The sequence below is a fragment of the Haliotis rufescens genome, unplaced genomic scaffold (assembly GCF_023055435.1).
Source record: "Haliotis rufescens isolate VD_foot unplaced genomic scaffold, xgHalRufe1.0.p SCAF_7, whole genome shotgun sequence".
In the NCBI taxonomy this organism is placed as follows: domain Eukaryota; kingdom Metazoa; phylum Mollusca; class Gastropoda; order Lepetellida; family Haliotidae; genus Haliotis; species Haliotis rufescens.
Window position 1 is genome coordinate 27,802,922 of NW_025964361.1, and position 18,885 is coordinate 27,821,806.

At 39.6% G+C, this 18,885-nt stretch overlaps 1 protein-coding gene across 1 annotated transcript in view; it reads left to right on the forward strand.

Moving 5' to 3' along the window:
- The window catches only part of LOC124146965 (glutamate receptor-like), a 117,942-nt gene that overhangs the window by 75,816 nt on the left and 23,241 nt on the right, over positions 1-18,885 (forward strand). Inside the window, exon 8 of the mRNA XM_046517547.2 lies at positions 15,796-15,903. Coding sequence (XP_046373503.1) covers positions 15,796-15,903 — 108 coding nt within the window. The remainder of the gene's footprint in view (positions 1-15,795; positions 15,904-18,885) is intronic.

The following is an 18,885-nucleotide window of genomic DNA, read 5'->3' on the forward strand; positions in this document are numbered from 1 at the left end:
CTAACCCCAACCCAGATAGTTCAATCTAGTTGAGACACACATGATCAACACCATCCCAGATAGTTCAATCTAGTTGAGACACATATGATCAACACCATCCCAGATAGTTCAATCTAGTTCAGACACATATCACTAACCCCAACCCAGATAGTTCAACCTAGTTGAGACACATATGATCAACCCCAACCCAGAAAGTTCAATCTAGTTGAGACACATATGATCAACACCAACCCAGATAGTTCAATCTAGTTGAGACACATATGATCACCACCAACCCAGATAGCTCAATCGAGTTGAGACACATATGATCAACCCCAACCCAGATAGTTCAATCTAGTTGAGACACATATGATCACCACCAACCCAGATAGTTTAATCTAGTTGAGACACATATGCTCACCACCAACCCAGATAGTTCAATCTAGTTGAGACACATATGATCACAACCAACCCGAATAATTCCATCTAGTTGAGACACATATGATCACCACCAACCCAGATAGTTCAATCTAGTTGAGACACATATGATCACCACCAACCCAGATAGTTCAATCTAGTTGAGACACATATCACTAACCCCAACCCAGATGGTTCAATGTAGTTGAGACACATATGATCAACACCAACCCAGATAGTTCAATCTAGTTGAGACACATATGATCACCACCAACCCAGATAGTTCAATCTAGTTGAGACACATATCACTTACCCCAACCCAGATAGTTCAATCTAGTTGAGACACATATGATCAACACCATCCCAGATAGTTCAATCTAGTTGAGACACATATGATCAACACCATCCCAGATAGTTCAATCTAGCTGAGACACATATCACTAACCCCAACCCAGATAGTTCAACCTAGTTGAGACACATATGATCAACCCAAACCCCGATAGTTCAATCTAGTTGAGACACATATGATCAACACCAACCCAGATAGTTCAATCTAGTTGAGACACATATGATCAACACCAACCCAGATAGTTCAATCTAGTTGAGACACATATGATCACCACCAACCCAGATAGTTCAATCTAGTTGAGACACATATGATCACCACCATCCCAGATAGTTCAATCTAGTTGAGACACATATGATCAACACCAACCCAGATAGTTCAATCTAGTTGAGACACATATGATCAACCCCAACCCAGATAGTTCATTCTAGCTGAGACACATATGATCAACACCAACCCAGATAGTTCAATCTAGTTGAGACACATATGATCAACCCAAACCCAGATAGTTCATTCTAGTTGAGACACATATGATCAACACAAACCTAGATTGTTCAATCTAGTTGAGACACATATGATCAACACAAACCCAGATAGTTCAATCTAGTAGAGACAAATATAATCAACATCAACCCAGATAGTTCAATCTAGTTGAGACACATATGATCAACACAAACCTAGATTGTTCAATCTAGTTGAGACACATATGATCAACACAAACCCAGATAGTTCAATCTAGTTGAGACACATATGATCAACACCAACCCAGATAGTTCAATGTAGTTGAGACGCCCAAGAAGCGACACACATGACGAACAACAACAAACTAAGTTTAGTGTAGTCGAGTTGCACTTGAATCGAGACATATGATGAACAACAACCCAGTCAGTTCAGGCCTGATTGTCTGAGTGTACATCACGAGGTGGCATTGATTCATTCTATCCTCTCAGTCTAAATGAAACCACGCAAAAGGCTTATCTGATTCAGACAACACGGAGATGTCTTTGCCGACATCTGGTGTATTTCAGACTCAGGCAGATACACATATTGTAAAAGATATGGTCGACAGCCCTGACACATACTATTAATATCCAGAACGTGAAACATGGCAACGTACACATGAGTGTCACAAGTGCCATCTGTGTACCCACAGTAGTATTCCTTATTGCATCAAGGCGTATGAGGCTTTTATAAATAGGCCCCCGGACAAACCTTTTGTTGCATGTGTTTTTGAGGATCAGGGATCAATAGCAGATACGAAAGGACGAGTTTTGTCTTCAAAAGTAACAGCACATCGAATTATTCTTGACAATTAGTTATTTGTATTTTAAGCAGTTTAGATTTGTCCAAGTCATATGACGGTGGTGGTGCTACGAACTGGCTTCCCATGCTGTATCACAGCTTCCTCTACATGTCGAGTTATGTAGACATTATTTTTAGACTTATCATGGCGAGGCTAAACAAGACTTAGCTTCACACATCATCTCCGTGCTTCAACACGTTAGTCTTGTTCCACGACGTTTGGAATATTACGCCAGCCATTTCGCTTCAACAGGAATATACTGCACACAGTTTACCCATGTGGGAATCACGTTCCAGTTCTACATTTTACGCAAATTGTGCGAGTGGTGGTTTCTACCGGTGGGCTTACCCCTTTGGCGAACACTTGATATCGAGACTGATTTCCATCGCTATTTTCACCGCTATTTTACCGTTTACGCCCATTGGAATCTGTTTCAGCGGATAATCCAGACTGATTATTCTCTGGGGTAAAAATTCATATGAATAACACAAAGAAGACACTCAGTGCACGTTATTATGGTTATTTAGATGACTGGTACACATGTGAAAAAGATTGATATTTTTTGTTGTATGAGTCAATACGCATGCATGTGGATGTTTAAGTCATAGGTAGACAAACGTTGTCATGTTTATCTGAACTTGTATATCGGGTACCGCTGGTGGCATGTGTTCACTCGAAGAACAAATCAGATAGTGGGAGTTAGCATCTGTATAGGTGGCAGCATCATGCAAACTAGGACAGGCCTCGTGAGAGTTTTAAGGGCTTCGCTGACCCTATCACTGAAACTAGGTCGGAAACGTGACGCATCTCATAAGTGAGGAGATATCGTTTGAAGTGCGCCCCCGCAATAACATCCACAAACTGAGTGAGTGAGTCAGTATGTGAGTTTTGTTTTACGCCGCTTTGGAACATATTAGTTACATCATGGCGTGTCAACTACCGTGATGCGGGTCTCAGACGTTGACCACTTTGGGGAAATACAATCGACAAAAGTCTCTCCGTATTTACAAGAAATCTCTGCCAAAAGCAGAGTCGTTTTACTATTCCGACTAAATCATGAGCACGTATAATGAAAAAAGTGATGACACCAGATGTTTGCTAAGAGGTCAGCGTATCCTGTCAATTCTGTGCACGTATGTGATGAAACATAAACATAATGTGTGACAAAAAAAATCACACGTTTGTGGCCGCAACTCTTGGTAGCGAAATGTAGCACATTAGCCGACAGTGCCACCTTCCCGGGTATCTTTATACATCACACAGCTAAAAAAGTAGGGTTCCGTTATCCGGAAACCTTCCGGAAACCTTCCAGATACCTTCAGCAACCTTCAATTTTTTTGGTATTTTCCAGATATTTTTTTTATGTGTTTCACACTTAAGTGAACAAAATGAAACCCCCAAATTTTGACATTTTTTTCGGAAGGTTTCCGGAAGGTATCCGGGCCGGATCCAAAGTGGGAAGGTATCCGGAAGGTTATCCGCATAACGGGAACCTACACTTTTTTTGCTGTGTCAGTTACACAAACATACCCTGGATAATATTTTAACGTCATGTAACCACAATACTAATGCGACATAGTAAAGCAGTATTTTCATGATTGCACCAATATACGTAAAACGCACGGACTCGCACTGATTTTTATGAACAAGAATATAACCCATCTGTGACTCATACCAAGACTTCCTCGATGACCCACGAGTGCTGACGAGGGGCGTTTTGGATTGACACTGTTGACAGGGAGATCAAAGTCGTCATGTTCTTTACGACCAGAGAAGCAGGTGGCCACACTATTTACAGCCTCATCCACACGTATATAGCACACCTGTGCCTCCAGGCACTTGAGGAAAATGTGCGTTGGAAATGACCGGTTAACCTCACTCGACGGTAGACACATGAGTATTTTCAGTCAGTGGCCGTTGACCAATATCCCTCGACTGACATTGGACCTGGGAACGAGTATACCAACAGCTGATATTGAGCGGGGAGTTTTGTCGACACGGAACCAGATATATATAGTCGATATACTGTTGAATAATACTTAGATGTTTTAAAACTGCAACCCAAAGTTCGACTTGTGTTACAGTAAGTCATAGTTAGTCATGTGTTACAGTAACTCAGTTTTGTGTTACAGTAAACCAAAGTTCGACTTGTGTTACAGTAAGTCAAAGTTAGTCATGTGTTACAGTAACTCCGTTTTGTGTTACAGTAAACCAAAGTTCGACTTGTGTTACAGTAAGTCAAAGTTTGTCATGTGTTACAGTAACTCAGTTTTATGTTACAGTAAACAAATATTCGACTTGTGTTACAGTAACTCCGTTTTGTGTTACAGTAAACCAAAGTTCGACTTGTGTTACAGTAAGTCATAGTTAGTCATGTGTTACAGTAACTCAGTTTTGTGTTTCAGTAAACCAAAGTTCAACTTGTGTAACAGTAAGTCAGAGTTAGTCATGTGTTACAGTAACTCAGTTTTGTGTTACAGTAAACCAAAGTTCGACTTGTGTTACAGTAAGTCAAAGTGAGTCGTGTGTTACAGTAACTCAGTTTTGTGTTACAGGAAACCCAAGTTAGGCCTGTGTTACCGTAACGCAAAATTAGTCATGTGTTACAGTAACTCAGTTTTGTGTTACAGTAAACCAAAGTTCGACTTGTGTTACAGTTAGTCAAAGCTAGTCATGTGTAACAGAAACTCAGTTTTGTGTTACAGTAAACCAAAGTTCGACTTGTGTTACAGTAAGTCATAGTTAGTCATGTGTTACAGTAACTCAGTTTTGTGTTACAGTAAACCAAAGTTCAACTTGTGTTACAGTAAGTCAGAGTTAGTCATGTGTTACAGTAACTCAGTTTTGTGTTACAGTAAACCAAAGTTCGACTTGTGTTACAGTAAGTCAAAGTTAGTCATGTGTTACAGTAACTCAGTTTTGTGTTATAGTAAACCAAAGTTCGACTTGTGTTACAGTAAGTCAAAGTTAGTCGTGTGTTACAGTCACTCCGTTTTGTGTTACTGGAAACCAAAGTTAGGCCTGTGTTACCGTAACTCAAAGTTAGTATTGAGTTGCGATTAATCAAATTTACTTGTTTGTTACTGTGAATCAAAGTTGGTCATGTACTACGTGACGGTAAATCAGAACGCGTCGTGTCATGGGGTAAATCAAAGTGCATCGCGAGTTACGGTAAATGGAATTTAAAGCGTACAGTAAACCCCATATTAACCACTTAACCTAAGTGGTCTTACGAAGGAAGCTATACGAGGAACCGCTTCTTTTGAGTTCTTTTAGTTTTAGTATTTCCAGGGTTAATTTTACGTACAGCAATCGTTTCCCGCATTAGACCATATGATTACAGTTCTTCCTGTGTCCACATGGCTTCTTCCAGACAGCAAATCCTTCGACTGACGCCACCGATTCTCCCTGTTTTAAGTGGTGCCACGTAGGCGTTTGATCACTCTCCGGCTCACCGTACACTACATGAAGCAAAAGTTTTAAAAAATGTAAAAGAGATTACGATTAATATTGTCCCTATCTCATATGCAGAGATTATGTTTTTTTCTGTGTATAGTTTATGATTGTTGCTGCGGCCAAGATCATAATTTTATATTGCCCAAAACACATGAACATGTTTATTCGATAAACAAATACCCTAGGACCAATTATGTTCTTTGATAGAATCTCATTTTGGAGGAACGAACTGAATAGCTAGTCATTTGCATATAAAAATTCAAATTGCCAGTTCAATGAACAATATATTGCATTTTGTGTTGAAACGACCCAGCCACCATCCTCCTTGAATTTAAACGGCACAATAATGTTTCACTAGAGATGATAGCAATTCTTGATCAAAAGCTTCACTTAATAGCATTCATGCAATGTTATTCTCAAACATGTTCAAAGAAAATGCAGTATCAGACTATCCTTCATTGAGCTGATGCCACTTCATTTTAATACCTGACCCATAACATGCATGGCAGTGTGTTTCACTCCCAAATACAAACTATGCTATATTCCTGACGGTGTTTGAAGCCTTTTTGTACCATAGTGAATTTAATTTGCCTCCTTCCATACATCAAATCAAGCTGTAGTTGTTAATGTAGGTTGGACATTATATTTTTTTTTTAAAAACAACCATTCATATTTTATGACTTTGTGAGCGTTGTTTGTAAATGAAATGTGACTCCTTATGCCCTGTAACCATTACTCATGCCGTCATCTTTGAGCCAAACTTAATAGTATTGATCCAACAGTGGGCAAAATATAAATCAGATAATCATGTCACTTCAATCTGCATTGAATAAATAATAGTTCATCTCACAGAGCTACATGAAAAAACTAAAATCACTCATCTCATTTCTTGTAACGAAATGAGATTGGAAGAAACAGCAGGGGGGTAAAAAGTGTAATCGTAAACATTGAAACTCAAGCCAGGCGGTCGACTATTCAATGTCATCAATTAAACTTATTGGAACCAATTCACCGGGTATCAATCGCACGCAATGTCCCAAACTGTTACAGTCATGTTTTTATCATTGGCGTGATCCAAGAGGAGCGGTAGAGTCAAACCTAATGCGCTGGGAGTCTCCTTTATTTGAATTACCGAACAGTCCTTTGGCTTAGCTTGATGGGAAGTTTCGTCCTTGGGGCATAATTACAACTATCTGAGTTCGAGGATCCGCCATGTCTGTCCACTAGTGACATGGTCAGTAGGGATATGTTTTGAGACTCTGGCAGCAAAGTGACAGTCTTATTTATGTTGTACGACAACAACCTACGACATTTTACGCACGATATAAGAATACTGAAAAGCTATGAATCCCACCGGTGTCCCTCAGGGATAATAGTGACTCTTCTTGGGTTGGTTGTTTGTCTGCGTATTCCCATGTTGCAGGCAAGGTATCTGTAAGGGTACGGAAACTTGCATCAACCATCGACCAGCGTCTTTTTTTTTTACCTAGACAGACACCATGCATAAATGTATAGGATCATCTATCGAAATTATGTCCTAAGTTGTAACAGCTAGTGGGAGATGGGGTGACTGGATGTACAGTGAGTGACGGCATGGTGTTGCTTTACGCTGCAATCACGGCCGTCTGTAAATAATCGAATCTGGACCAGGAAAGTTAATGGCTCTGTGCAACAATCCACGCCATCGGGACACGATGACAGACAATCGGTAAAGTCACAAAATTGGTCTCCCTCTTCATTCATTTTTTCTCTTTAAGCAGACATGGAATATTGGGGATCTATTCTTTCTTGAATCTCAATACAGTGGCATGTATTGTTCTAGCTTAAATACTCAAATCTCTAACTGGAATAAAGGGCGAAACACTGGCTCGTTCCATCTAAGATCTTGGTCAATTCCTACAATGGTGTGGCTTAATACGGACAGCTTACTGGCGGTGTTTCCCATAGAGATATTTATGTATTAAGTGAACATGTGGTACAAATTATCACTTATATAGACAAATTCATTAACATTGTGAAAACAGAATAATTTCATTTTGAGTAAACTCATGGTTCACAATGATATCTGTAATCATAATAATATATGTTTTGCAAGAGATGTGTACCACAGGCTCTCAATATACACCAAATTGTCTTTTGGTCGAAAGAGGCCGTTTTCAAACGAACTCTCTGGAGAATACTTCTTGGGGTTTACACCTACGTACTTCAGTAGGGTCTGGGATTATTTTCTAGACACTGAGTATGAACCGATCACTTCCACTTTTATACATTTGTTTGAAAAAAAAGACGAACCAAAATATATTTCACAGCACATTTCTGTCAGCTCATACATGTCGTCCAGTGACGTATTGTTATAATTAATTGTGCATCTGCTCACATCCTGTTTTGTACACGGAATGCAGTCATTTTTAAGATGTCTTGCAGTAGTTGCAAACGGTTTACAGCTATTCAATATGGTGGTGGGGAAGGAGTAACATATTATCAGATGGAATCGATATTTCAAAGGAGAAATAATGTCCTCTGGGAGGTTGTGTTGAGTATTTATCGCATCTCCCGATAAGCTGCCTATTTCTGACATTTTACACTGTCGGATAAGTATGTTATACTTTATCGTCAATCTTCAATCAGCGCATTGGGGACAGCTCGTTTTCAGATGCACAGATCGAAAACCGTTCTGTCATCTCCAGATAGGGTTAATGTCGAGTTCAGTCCTTATAGTACGGTGGTAATACCAAACAATTGTCCAACGTCAAATATTGCACACGAGAGACTTGACAACATTCAGTTTACTAGGTTATGTAGATGGCTGCCCGAACATAATTGTGAACAAGTTCTAGACTGTTATTCGCAATTCATTTCGCCTTGAGGTGAGTAGTGCTTCCAACACGTAATTTATGATTTCATCCTTGAGAACCTTGTTACCATGCACGACATTTCTCATGACGGGCTTTAGAAATCTTTGACAAGAATTCGATTGAAGCAACCGAGTTGACAGTCTCTGTACCCAATCACTGTTTATATGTCTACAAGCTGGCATGGCAACGATTTACTTCAGAAGCAAATGCAATCATCCTTTTCTGTGTTAGAGCGGACGCTGCTAATATGCACGTTGTGGTGTCGTTTCATGCTTTGCTCTGTCTTATCGTTAGAGATGAAAGAATGCAGTGATGAGACCTAATGTTCACCATACATCTTTTTCCAGGGATATTGGCTCAATATACAGTAAAGCGAACAGCCTGTCTGTGTAATAAATGTCCATACATCTGCTGGATTTTCTAAGGTGTGTTGAAGAAACAAAATCGATTTAAGATCATCGTTTATATGCTTCGCGTTAACACCAAAGTATGTAGTGCCAGCGAAATCGACTTTATTTGTACCCAAACACAAGATTCCGTTTAACGCCACGAGAATTCAGGTCTATAGACAATGCATGTTCACATTTGTAAGCCGGGCCTCGGATAAGAATAGATCCCGATGAACCACTGTGTTATGGACAAGAGGCTACTAAAGTGGGTGAGGTGGTCAGGCTGTGTGACTGGAAAGGGCTGTCATCGTGCCACGATGGCGAAAATCTTTGTTTCTTTACAGTCCCAGGCCTCCCTGGTCAAGACCTAGATAGATTACTGCAGCGTTATGCTACGCTCGGTCATTCAAATTCATACGTCGTCGATTCAACAGATTAACCATTTTACATTGCTGGTTTTGAAGCATCATTGATATTGTATTTCATCTTTATAGTCATTTTCGGATGTGTTTGACATCAGATGAATGACACGGGCACACAATGCCGGTACACTCTATAGTGCCATTGTATTGCCAACATGACAAAAAGAGCAGCAACTGACTATGAAAGACTACAGTAGTGATATGTGTCCCCCTCGTGGCTAAAAAACACTTTCCAAAAATGACACTTTTGATTGTATACGTAGACTTGACGTTCTCAAGACCATCAGAATATTCTTTCTACGAAAATCAATGTCTGTATCTACAAATACAAAAAAAAACCGTCTGCGTGAAACATTGCTTATGAAGCCTCATTAAACCACGTTAATCGTTTCTTGTCTTGATTGAGTATCCCGTGGGGAATCCTCTCTGAGAATTCTGTCTACACACACGTTTGCACATGTACATAAACGTATATGCAAACCTACCCTGTCATGTGAACATAAACTACCGTCCGAAATTATTAACACACCAATATTTGATGGTTGCCTAAAATGAGAAAAAAGGAAATGGTTATGCGATGGTAGAGTATTTGACACCGGTATCATAAGTGATATTACATGCATCATACAAATGAGAATCAGTTTACATGGGGATCGCAGTTTTCGCAGTGCGCAATGGTAACACCACGGGTTGAAGAAGGTCATCACTGTAAATCTGGCCGTTGGGGATGACAAGTCCCGTCCGTTGTTTACCCACCACCAACCCCCACCCACCCATCCTTACACACACCGAACCATCAGCACACCAACTATATATGGATGCACTACCCTGCCGCCAATGATTCCCCCTCGAATCTTGACAGACCAGTAACTGAAAAGAAGAATCAGCCCCACCTGGGCATGATGAAAGGTCAAGGAGCCTGACCACCCTGATCCTTTAGGTCCTTTATTGAACGACATGCATGGGATACGATATGATATGTTGATCTAAAGGTTAGGTGAAAGCTATGGATCTACCTCGCCAAAGTGCAAAAGTTGTGTACAACTACTGAGTTCGAGTATTCGTTTACAATTCTGATTAAAGAGCGAAAATGCTCAAACAAAATACAGCGTTGCTTACCGCTCGCTGTTTTTTTTCACGGATTACAATAAAATTGCAGGAGAATGTGAAGTTTGATGATATATATGCTTATTTTTCGTATGAATATATTTAAACCAAATTAATAATGGTAATGTGGTAATTCCTTTTACTGGCAAGCGACATCGTGATCTACGGGAAAATAACCTATCTTTTCAGACTTAGCAACCGTTAAATGGCACATGCATTTCTTCTGCTTCTGCAAAACCGGTAATAATTTATATCTATTAAAAAAAAAGCCCAACGTCAGTCAACAGATTGGGAGGTACCAAACCTAAGGCACCGAGAACAATGGGAAGTCGGACAACTTGGTGCTTGGGATGGAAGCGTGACATTTCGAAAGCGAGTTCCCTCCGCATATTTTTGTTTTTCCTGAATCGTGTCAATCACATCGGTGTCAAAAGGGATAGAAATCTCAATGACGTAAATGATTTCATTGGATTTATCAAAATGGACAAGATCAGGTATGTTGGCCTGGATAGGACTGAGGCTGTATACGGGCTTATTTCAAAATATGTTCTATTTATCATTTTCCATGACGCCCTCTACGTGTTCTGGGTCGTACCATAGATTGACCTCTGTGTCAAAACCGCAGGCCTGGCGACGACGGTAATAAAATGATCAAGCCACTTCATCATGTCGCTTAAGATACTGTGTTTATGCCAAAGCAGGGCACCCACTGACAATGTGTTGGACAGTCTCATTAAATTCATTGCACATTCTAAATTTCATATTTACATGTTGATGCAAAATCAAACATTGACAGTTTCGAGTTGGAAGTGACTGGTCCTGAGCAGTAAACAGAAAGCCTTCGGTTTCACATTTCAGGCCAGCCGACTTCATTTAAGCAAAGGATTCTGCAGGGTTGCCGAACTTCTCAACACACTGAACATAAATTCGATGCACGATGCAGTGGTCGTTCAGATAGGCTCTCCTTGAGAAACTTGCAATTGGTCTTAGCCGATTTGATATGGCACTTTGTTTGGTTGACATTCAATTCTGTACCATCAAGCAGTACATTGACGTTGTTGTTGTTGTTATTATTATTATAGGAACTAGTTTACATAAGTATAACATCCTTTCTTAAAAGTTCTGAATCGCCGTTGACCTCATATGAAAACATGCCAGTTACAGAAATCTGATATTTTCTTCGGTCGATGATATTCTGTAACGTCTCCAGCCTTTGAACTGACTCAGCGACACACTTACCGCTTTTGCTTTCATAATCAATTGATAACGTCACATTTCAATAAACAATTTGAACGCATGGACACACTGGCCTTCTTACCAAATGAGACTGGGAAAAAACGATCATTTCGACACTCAATACCAGTCTAGAAATAGTAGTAATGCACGCAATATTTCTTTGTTCCTAAATTCATTAGTACCTTCGAGAGGATTCATCGGGTTTCAGGCGGGAGATTCACCTTTCTGTTTCAAATTGTATACATGTGTGTCCTTTTAGAACATTATTGTATATAATAACTATTATAATCATACGATATTGGATACGCGAAATTAGGAATATTTCATTACCTCTCGTATCTTCTCTTTAAACCAGGAACCTGTTTTCAACAGTATATCTTATAATAAAATACATAATACATTTCAGACGTTTACCATTTTGATGAAATCTAAGAGCACAGGTGTGGTGCTGACAAACTTAGTAATCTGATCGAAACGGGATTCGAACCCACGATCGCCGCTGTTTGGTGCCATGGAACGCAACCTTGCCTGCAGTCGACGGTGCCAGTCGTTACCCCTGATATGAAGAATAATGTCACAAAAGAAAACGTAAAAGCTTTAGAGTGCTTGATCCTTGTATAACTGACCCAAGGTATTCCAAACCTACATGTGCAGGAAACACCGCCTTCTCGGCGATCGATGAATGTTTTAATCGTTTATGTTGCCATTATAAGTTATCATATTAAGATATGTTTATAGTAATCGGTTCTTATGCCTTTCACGTCAATGGAATCTGGTTTCGGCGGATAATTCTCTGGCATTGACGTTTTATATTTTATGTTGCCATTATTAGGTAATTTAGAGTTATTTTATATTAATTGGCGTGTAATCCTGTCTGTGAAGGTATGGTGTTTTAGTAGTTATATTTGTTCCTTAAATTACGCACACATATAAAAATTTCAAAAGGAATTTTAAACGCCAGAGAATAATCAGTCTCGAATTTGTGCCGGAAGGTATAAAAGGCAAAAGAGTGATGGTTATTACATGTAATCAGTAATGACACCAGGTGTTCGCAAGGGTAAGCAAGTGCTGCTATACCGTTAGCACCCGCCACTCTCTCACTTATCATTAAAAAAGTAAGTGTGTTTGTTAATTTGTTTAATTGTTGATTCACTCCCACACCGCAGCTTATTCTGTAGCAATGATTCGTTAAATTTTCAAGTTTACTATATTATGCGTTTTTGTGTAACCAAACATGCTAGATTTGTGTAGTGTTCCCAGTCCTTCCCGTCCTTGTGCCACCAAATATGTAGGGACCGTGTAATGTAACCTTCCTTTCTGCTGTTAAGTAACCAATGATATCATTGTGTGATGTAATCAGTCCTTTTCTATTTTATGTACCCAAATGTGCTAACACACTGTGTACATTCGTCACCACTCGCCCCTTTCCGTAACCTGCAAGAAGACTCGTCCCAATCAGAAACCAATCAGAATGCGCGTATGATTTCAAGTTCTTCGTCAAAGAATCCCTCAGAAATCTTTTTTTGATTTTACTTATGTCTTGCATCTAAAAATATACCCATAATATATATGGGGATATATGTGTGAACCATTACGCAACGAGTTGACAATTGTTTAGGTATGCCCGTTTGCGCTAAGACGGAACCCGGTCGCAAAAATGGCCATGATCGGGGCACGAGGCGCTATCCGGCTTGTCCTGGAATAACGCGAGTTGGTCACGAATGACACTGTGTAATGTAACCATTCTTATTCGCATTTAAAGTAACCAAGTATGCTAGTATTGTGAAATGTAATCAGTCCTTGGCGTTTCTATGTAACCAAATATGCTACCCACTGTCTAATGTAATCAGCCCTTTCCGATTGTATGTAACCAAATATGCTAGCACTGTGTAATGTAACCACTTATTTCTGTTTTATGTAACCAAATATTCCAGCAGTAAGTGTCATGTTACCACTCCACTCCGTTGTTTTGCTTGCATGTTGACAATGAAATTTCTTCAAGACAGCTAAAAAGGTGTTTCTTTACACAGTGCAACAGAACTTGAAACGTGTCCTTCTGCACAGAACAATATTGCTACTGTACTTGAACACAGAACACGATCGCGAAGCTAAGACTAAAAAGGCAAATATGTATACGGCATCAGCGCTTCACTCTAAATCCTGCGCATCTGTCATGTTTATGGCCAATAAAAATATTTTCCCTCGTGATATGAAGCATAATGTTATCCGAGTTCAATGTGTGCCCAGTTTTGTTTGCTTGTATTCTTGGTTTGTTTGTTTGTTTGTTGTTTAACGGCGCATTCAGCAATATTCCAGTTATATGATGGTGGTCTAAAGAATAATCGAGTCTGGACAAAACAATCCAGTGATTGATTTCATGAACATTGATCCACACGATTGGAATACGATGACATGCATCAACCAATCAGCGTGTCTGACCACCCGATCCCGCTAGTCGCCTCTTACTACAAGCATAGTCGCTTTTTATGTCAAGCATGGGTTACTGAAGACCTATTCTGTCCTTGATTTTCACGGGTCTGGTATTCTTATGGGGAAAGGTAAAGTTTCCTCAATGTATCGGATGGAAGACGGCATCTTACCGAATCCCTTCTGCGTGCATCGATGCTCATGATGTCAATCACTGGAGTGTCTGATCCAAAAATATTTACTGACCGCCGTCATAACAATGGCATATTGCTGAGTGCGGCATTAAACAGCAAAAGAATATAAATACGTAGAAATACCGCGAGACTAGAACCAATTCGTCAAAAATCATCCAGCGCAGATATTTGAAAACATTATTTAAACTGTCCTCCCTAGACAAAAGGACGCGATCGATAAGTTCAAAAATACTTATATACTGAGGGGATAGACATGACGTCAAAAGAACGTGAATAATGGTAATTGATTAGCGCTAAATGTAAAGTTATTGTCGTTGCTCGTCGGGTTTTCAGTCTCATGTGCATTGCAACACTAACAATTGAAAGTTAGAGAACCATAACGAGTTTATTTGCAACATTTATTAAATGAAATCAGAATATGAAAATAGATATATTCCTCAGCGGTCGGGCGGTGGTCAGCAAAAGTATGGCCTAACGTTGATTCGTTACCAGTCACAATACAGGATTCGAAAATGTCACGATAAATGTAGTACTAATGTCGAATCCCAGCATACAGTTAGAGTGAGTGAGTGTGTTTGGTTTTACGCCGCTTTTAGCAATATTCCAGCAATACCACGGCGGAGGACACCAGAAATGGGCTTCACACATTGTACCCATGTCGGGATTCGATCCCGGGTCTTCGGCGTGACGAGCGAATGCTTTAACCACTAGGCTACCCGACCGCCCCTACAGTTAGACATGTCGGGGCGTCTTTCGGAAGGTTCATGGACGTAACGCTGACAAATATGATTTGTGTGGGCTACGTTTCATTATAATTAAGTGTCTACTCTTTGGGACCGACACGGAGGTATGAAGGCAGCGTGTCTACACTTAGGGATGTTCTGATAACTTTGAACACCGTTGTACAGAGCACACTCTCTGTTCTGGACGCATGAATTCGATGATTCATCATTTTTCCAATTACCTTTACTCAAAGGCACATGAATTGTATATGACGTCATTTTATCAAGATATGCCAGAGCATTATGATAATTGTCATTGCATTAAAGGCCTGTGTCGCTATGATCACATATTCCATAGAAATGTAAATAAAAATGACAAAATATGTTTCCATTGTCTCAATCTCCACTCTACAAATCCATCATACGATTCCGAATATACAACACAACTGTGAAGTATGTGTTGTTATTATCATCTAAACCAGAGCAATTGGTCATAACTGTCATTATCTTCGCAATATCCCAGACATAGTTTCATTTGCATCTGTGTTTTCAATTAGTTTTGATAACATTCTAACTGTATCGGACAAAACAGAAATTTGTCTTCCAAGTCTTTCTTTGGATATAGTTCCGAGGCCTAAGTAGGAATTTTGACTTTTGAAATTAGCATACGAGATGCACGTTTTCTTCTCAAAGTGTGATAAATGAATTGATGAAGCCCTGGCCAGACACCGGAATCTCTCGAATATGCATGCACCCAACAAGATGTAGAAAATAGTGAAAGATGAATACTGCGCATGGGAGGCAGAATGACAAATGGTTTAGCTGCTAAATCGCTCCGTTTTGCTATTAACATTATTTTGGGGGTTATATGTTAAATACTCAAGGAAAGATCCTTCTCTATGCAAGGGGTCTCCATTAACATTTGTCCTTTTTCTACTGCAGGTGAAATTCAGTGGTCTAACGGGAAATGTTGCATTTGATCGAAGGGGCCTGCGAACGGATTACAGGATGAGTGTGTTTACTGTCAGCCTTAACAATGGGCCTCAAAAGGTAAGACCAATCATCACTTATGCTGTTTCTTCAGTGATGCCAATATTTCATGTGATGGACTGTCATATATATGTCATTACTATGCGATTTTTGTAGTTAATTGGTTAAATCCATACAATTTGTGAATGTTGTTCGTCTCTGGGGGGCATCATTCCAATATCGCGACGACCTGTACATAATCAGGGCAGATAAACCGGTGCTAAATACTTTGAAAACGTCCTATTTGAAGGATACCACTACACCGTGAAACCCAGAAACCGAGCGTGACCTCTCGGTACAATTTAGTCGACGCGTACGTCTTGAGTGATGTTGATCCATTCTAACCCGGGCCCTCACCATGTTTAGTTTATAAGAGCATAACGTCAAGTGTGAGTGAGTTAAGTATTGACGTCGATTTGAACAGTATTTCACTTATGTCATGGCGTGTTAATTTGATGTGCGAGGAATACCAGAACTTATGTAGGTATGCATCGTTTACCACTTCGGAGAAACAAAGAGTTCGGATATGTTTGTGACAATCCAAGAAATATAGGAGTCGAACCCAAGATGATAAGTTTACGGCAAGCCAATGGGAACTGCTGCGCCAAAGACAACGCTGTCAACGTAAACAAATAATAACGATAAATGTATGTGTCTTGTTTCGCCTCACATGGCTTAATTGAATTCGGAATACATTTGAATACATCCGCACATAACGCATTTATTATTTGTAAATCACGAAAGGTCTTACCTTTTACACGCTCTGTGAGAGGAATTATATTTGTGGGTGTATCATGTCTCCGTATCTCATACATTCACATCAGATTAAGAGTTGGGCAGTAAACAGTGACAGCTTGCTACGTGAAAGGTAGAATGTCTTTTTATCCCGTTCCATTCATCTGTGTGGTGATCCTCACTGCAATGGGTTATTGACCATTGGCCACAATGATCATTCAAAACCCTACTAAACATGATACATGACCTTTTAATGAAGACATAGATGAATTCAACTGTTGCATGTTTGATGTGTGATGCTCCACTCCTTCGTGATTCAGGAGACATCCCTGGCTCCAACTGTCGTATAAGTAGGACATTTCGTAATCGAATGAACTATTCTACCCAAATGTGTCTCTTTAAAAATACAACCGCAAAAAGGCAGTGATGTTTTTTTGCGTCTATATGGTTTTGGTTTTTAACTTCTATGCATACGTCTTGCATGTATACACTACACAAGTATTGAAAATAAATACTACTAAATGTAACGAGAAACACCTGGTGTCTTCTGACATTGCCTTGGTCTAGCCTGATGAAGGAGTAAGCATATACTCCGAAACGTTGTGTTCCTCATAATAAAGAAGTTGACATCCATATATCCTCTTCCTTATTATCACCTGATGAAGGAGTAAGCATATACTCCGAAACGTTGTGTTAGTCATAATAAAGAAGTTGACATCCATATACTCTCTTCCTCCTCTAAATGCCTTTCAAAGACCTGAAATTGACATTGTTTATTGAGCTGTTTCACCACCCTCTTTCATGGAGTGTCGCTGTTACCAAGTATGGTTTTGTTAATGAATTTGTTATGATAAAACACAAACTATTACGAATAAGCAAATACAATGTCCACTGCGTTATTTTCAATAACATAACATTAACACAACGTCATGTGAAGCACAGCTACTTTTTCCGCGAGAATATGTGGGCAACTTCAGAAAAATTGAAACGAATATGCTTTTGATAGTATACAATATCAGGTTACTCTTCATGAATTTCTGATATAACACCCTAAGTAGTATATTCATCTTTCAGATTTCAAATTCGAAATAAGCATTCATTATGACTGATATGTACCAATACGCCAACATGAATGCAACGTGAAATCTGGCTTCCACACTGAACGAGCTGCAGGGAACATAACAGGTCGGAAAGACATTTCGACCTTCATTCGGTTTGCATGAGGCTCCACTCAGCAAATGACACAGGGTCTGACTAATTAGACAAGCCTTCAACAAACAGTGCATGTTTCTTCATTGTCAGAAATAACAGCGGAAATATTGTTTATGGTCTTTTAGAAAATGAGATATTCAAATTAGTGTCGCTGCAAAAGGTTGAAAAAAAAGTTATTTTACGGTGAAGGAATATCTTCACAACGATAGGATCAAACCAAACATTGGTATGCACAGCACAACCTATACACTCGATGCATATTGCCTTCTGTCTCAAATTCCAAGTGAGATGTATTCGCCAGATTAGTACAGTACTGTTCAAAACGAACCTCCCCGCGATCACCATCCAGACGTGGTCGTACTCGACCGAGGAAATGTTTGTTTGTAACAGCAGTCTACATGCTAGAAAAAATACATAGAAAAGACTGCTTTATGTTAGATTATTGACACTGAAACATTCTTAAACGTTTTCGGGTTTTTTAATGTCATGAAAATCTTACTGAAGTCGCGCTTTCGTGGTCAAGTGACGAAGAGCGAAAGGTCGGTGGTTCCATCCCTTGGCTGCGTCACCGCACCCCGAGGCGTCAATTTAGCCAAACCGGATGACACTTTTCTCAAATGTGGGACTAAGCAAGAAAGATATTTATTCAACCAATCAGTTGCAGCGCCGCACACTCCTATGTATTTTGTATTGTATCATTTCGCTCTCAAAACCAAAACGTGCGTTCACGATATCATCGTGAAAACATGTTGGAGAGTAGCAAAACGATAGGCATGATTTAAAAAAAGAGCTAAGTATACATATACATATGTGATGTTAACCACGTGCGTTGAACTAGAGAAAGTGGTAATATAAAGATATGCGTAATACTATTTGTAATCTGCTGAATTCATGGTTGAATTCAGACACTTTGATAAGGTAATGAACACCTCAAAGATACGGTACTTGTACAATTTAATACATATGTCCGGTTTAATACAGATTTTTATACCTCGGGCAGACATTTTAGAAAAGGCCTACAGATGGGTTATGGTGGCATTTCTATGGTTTCTATAT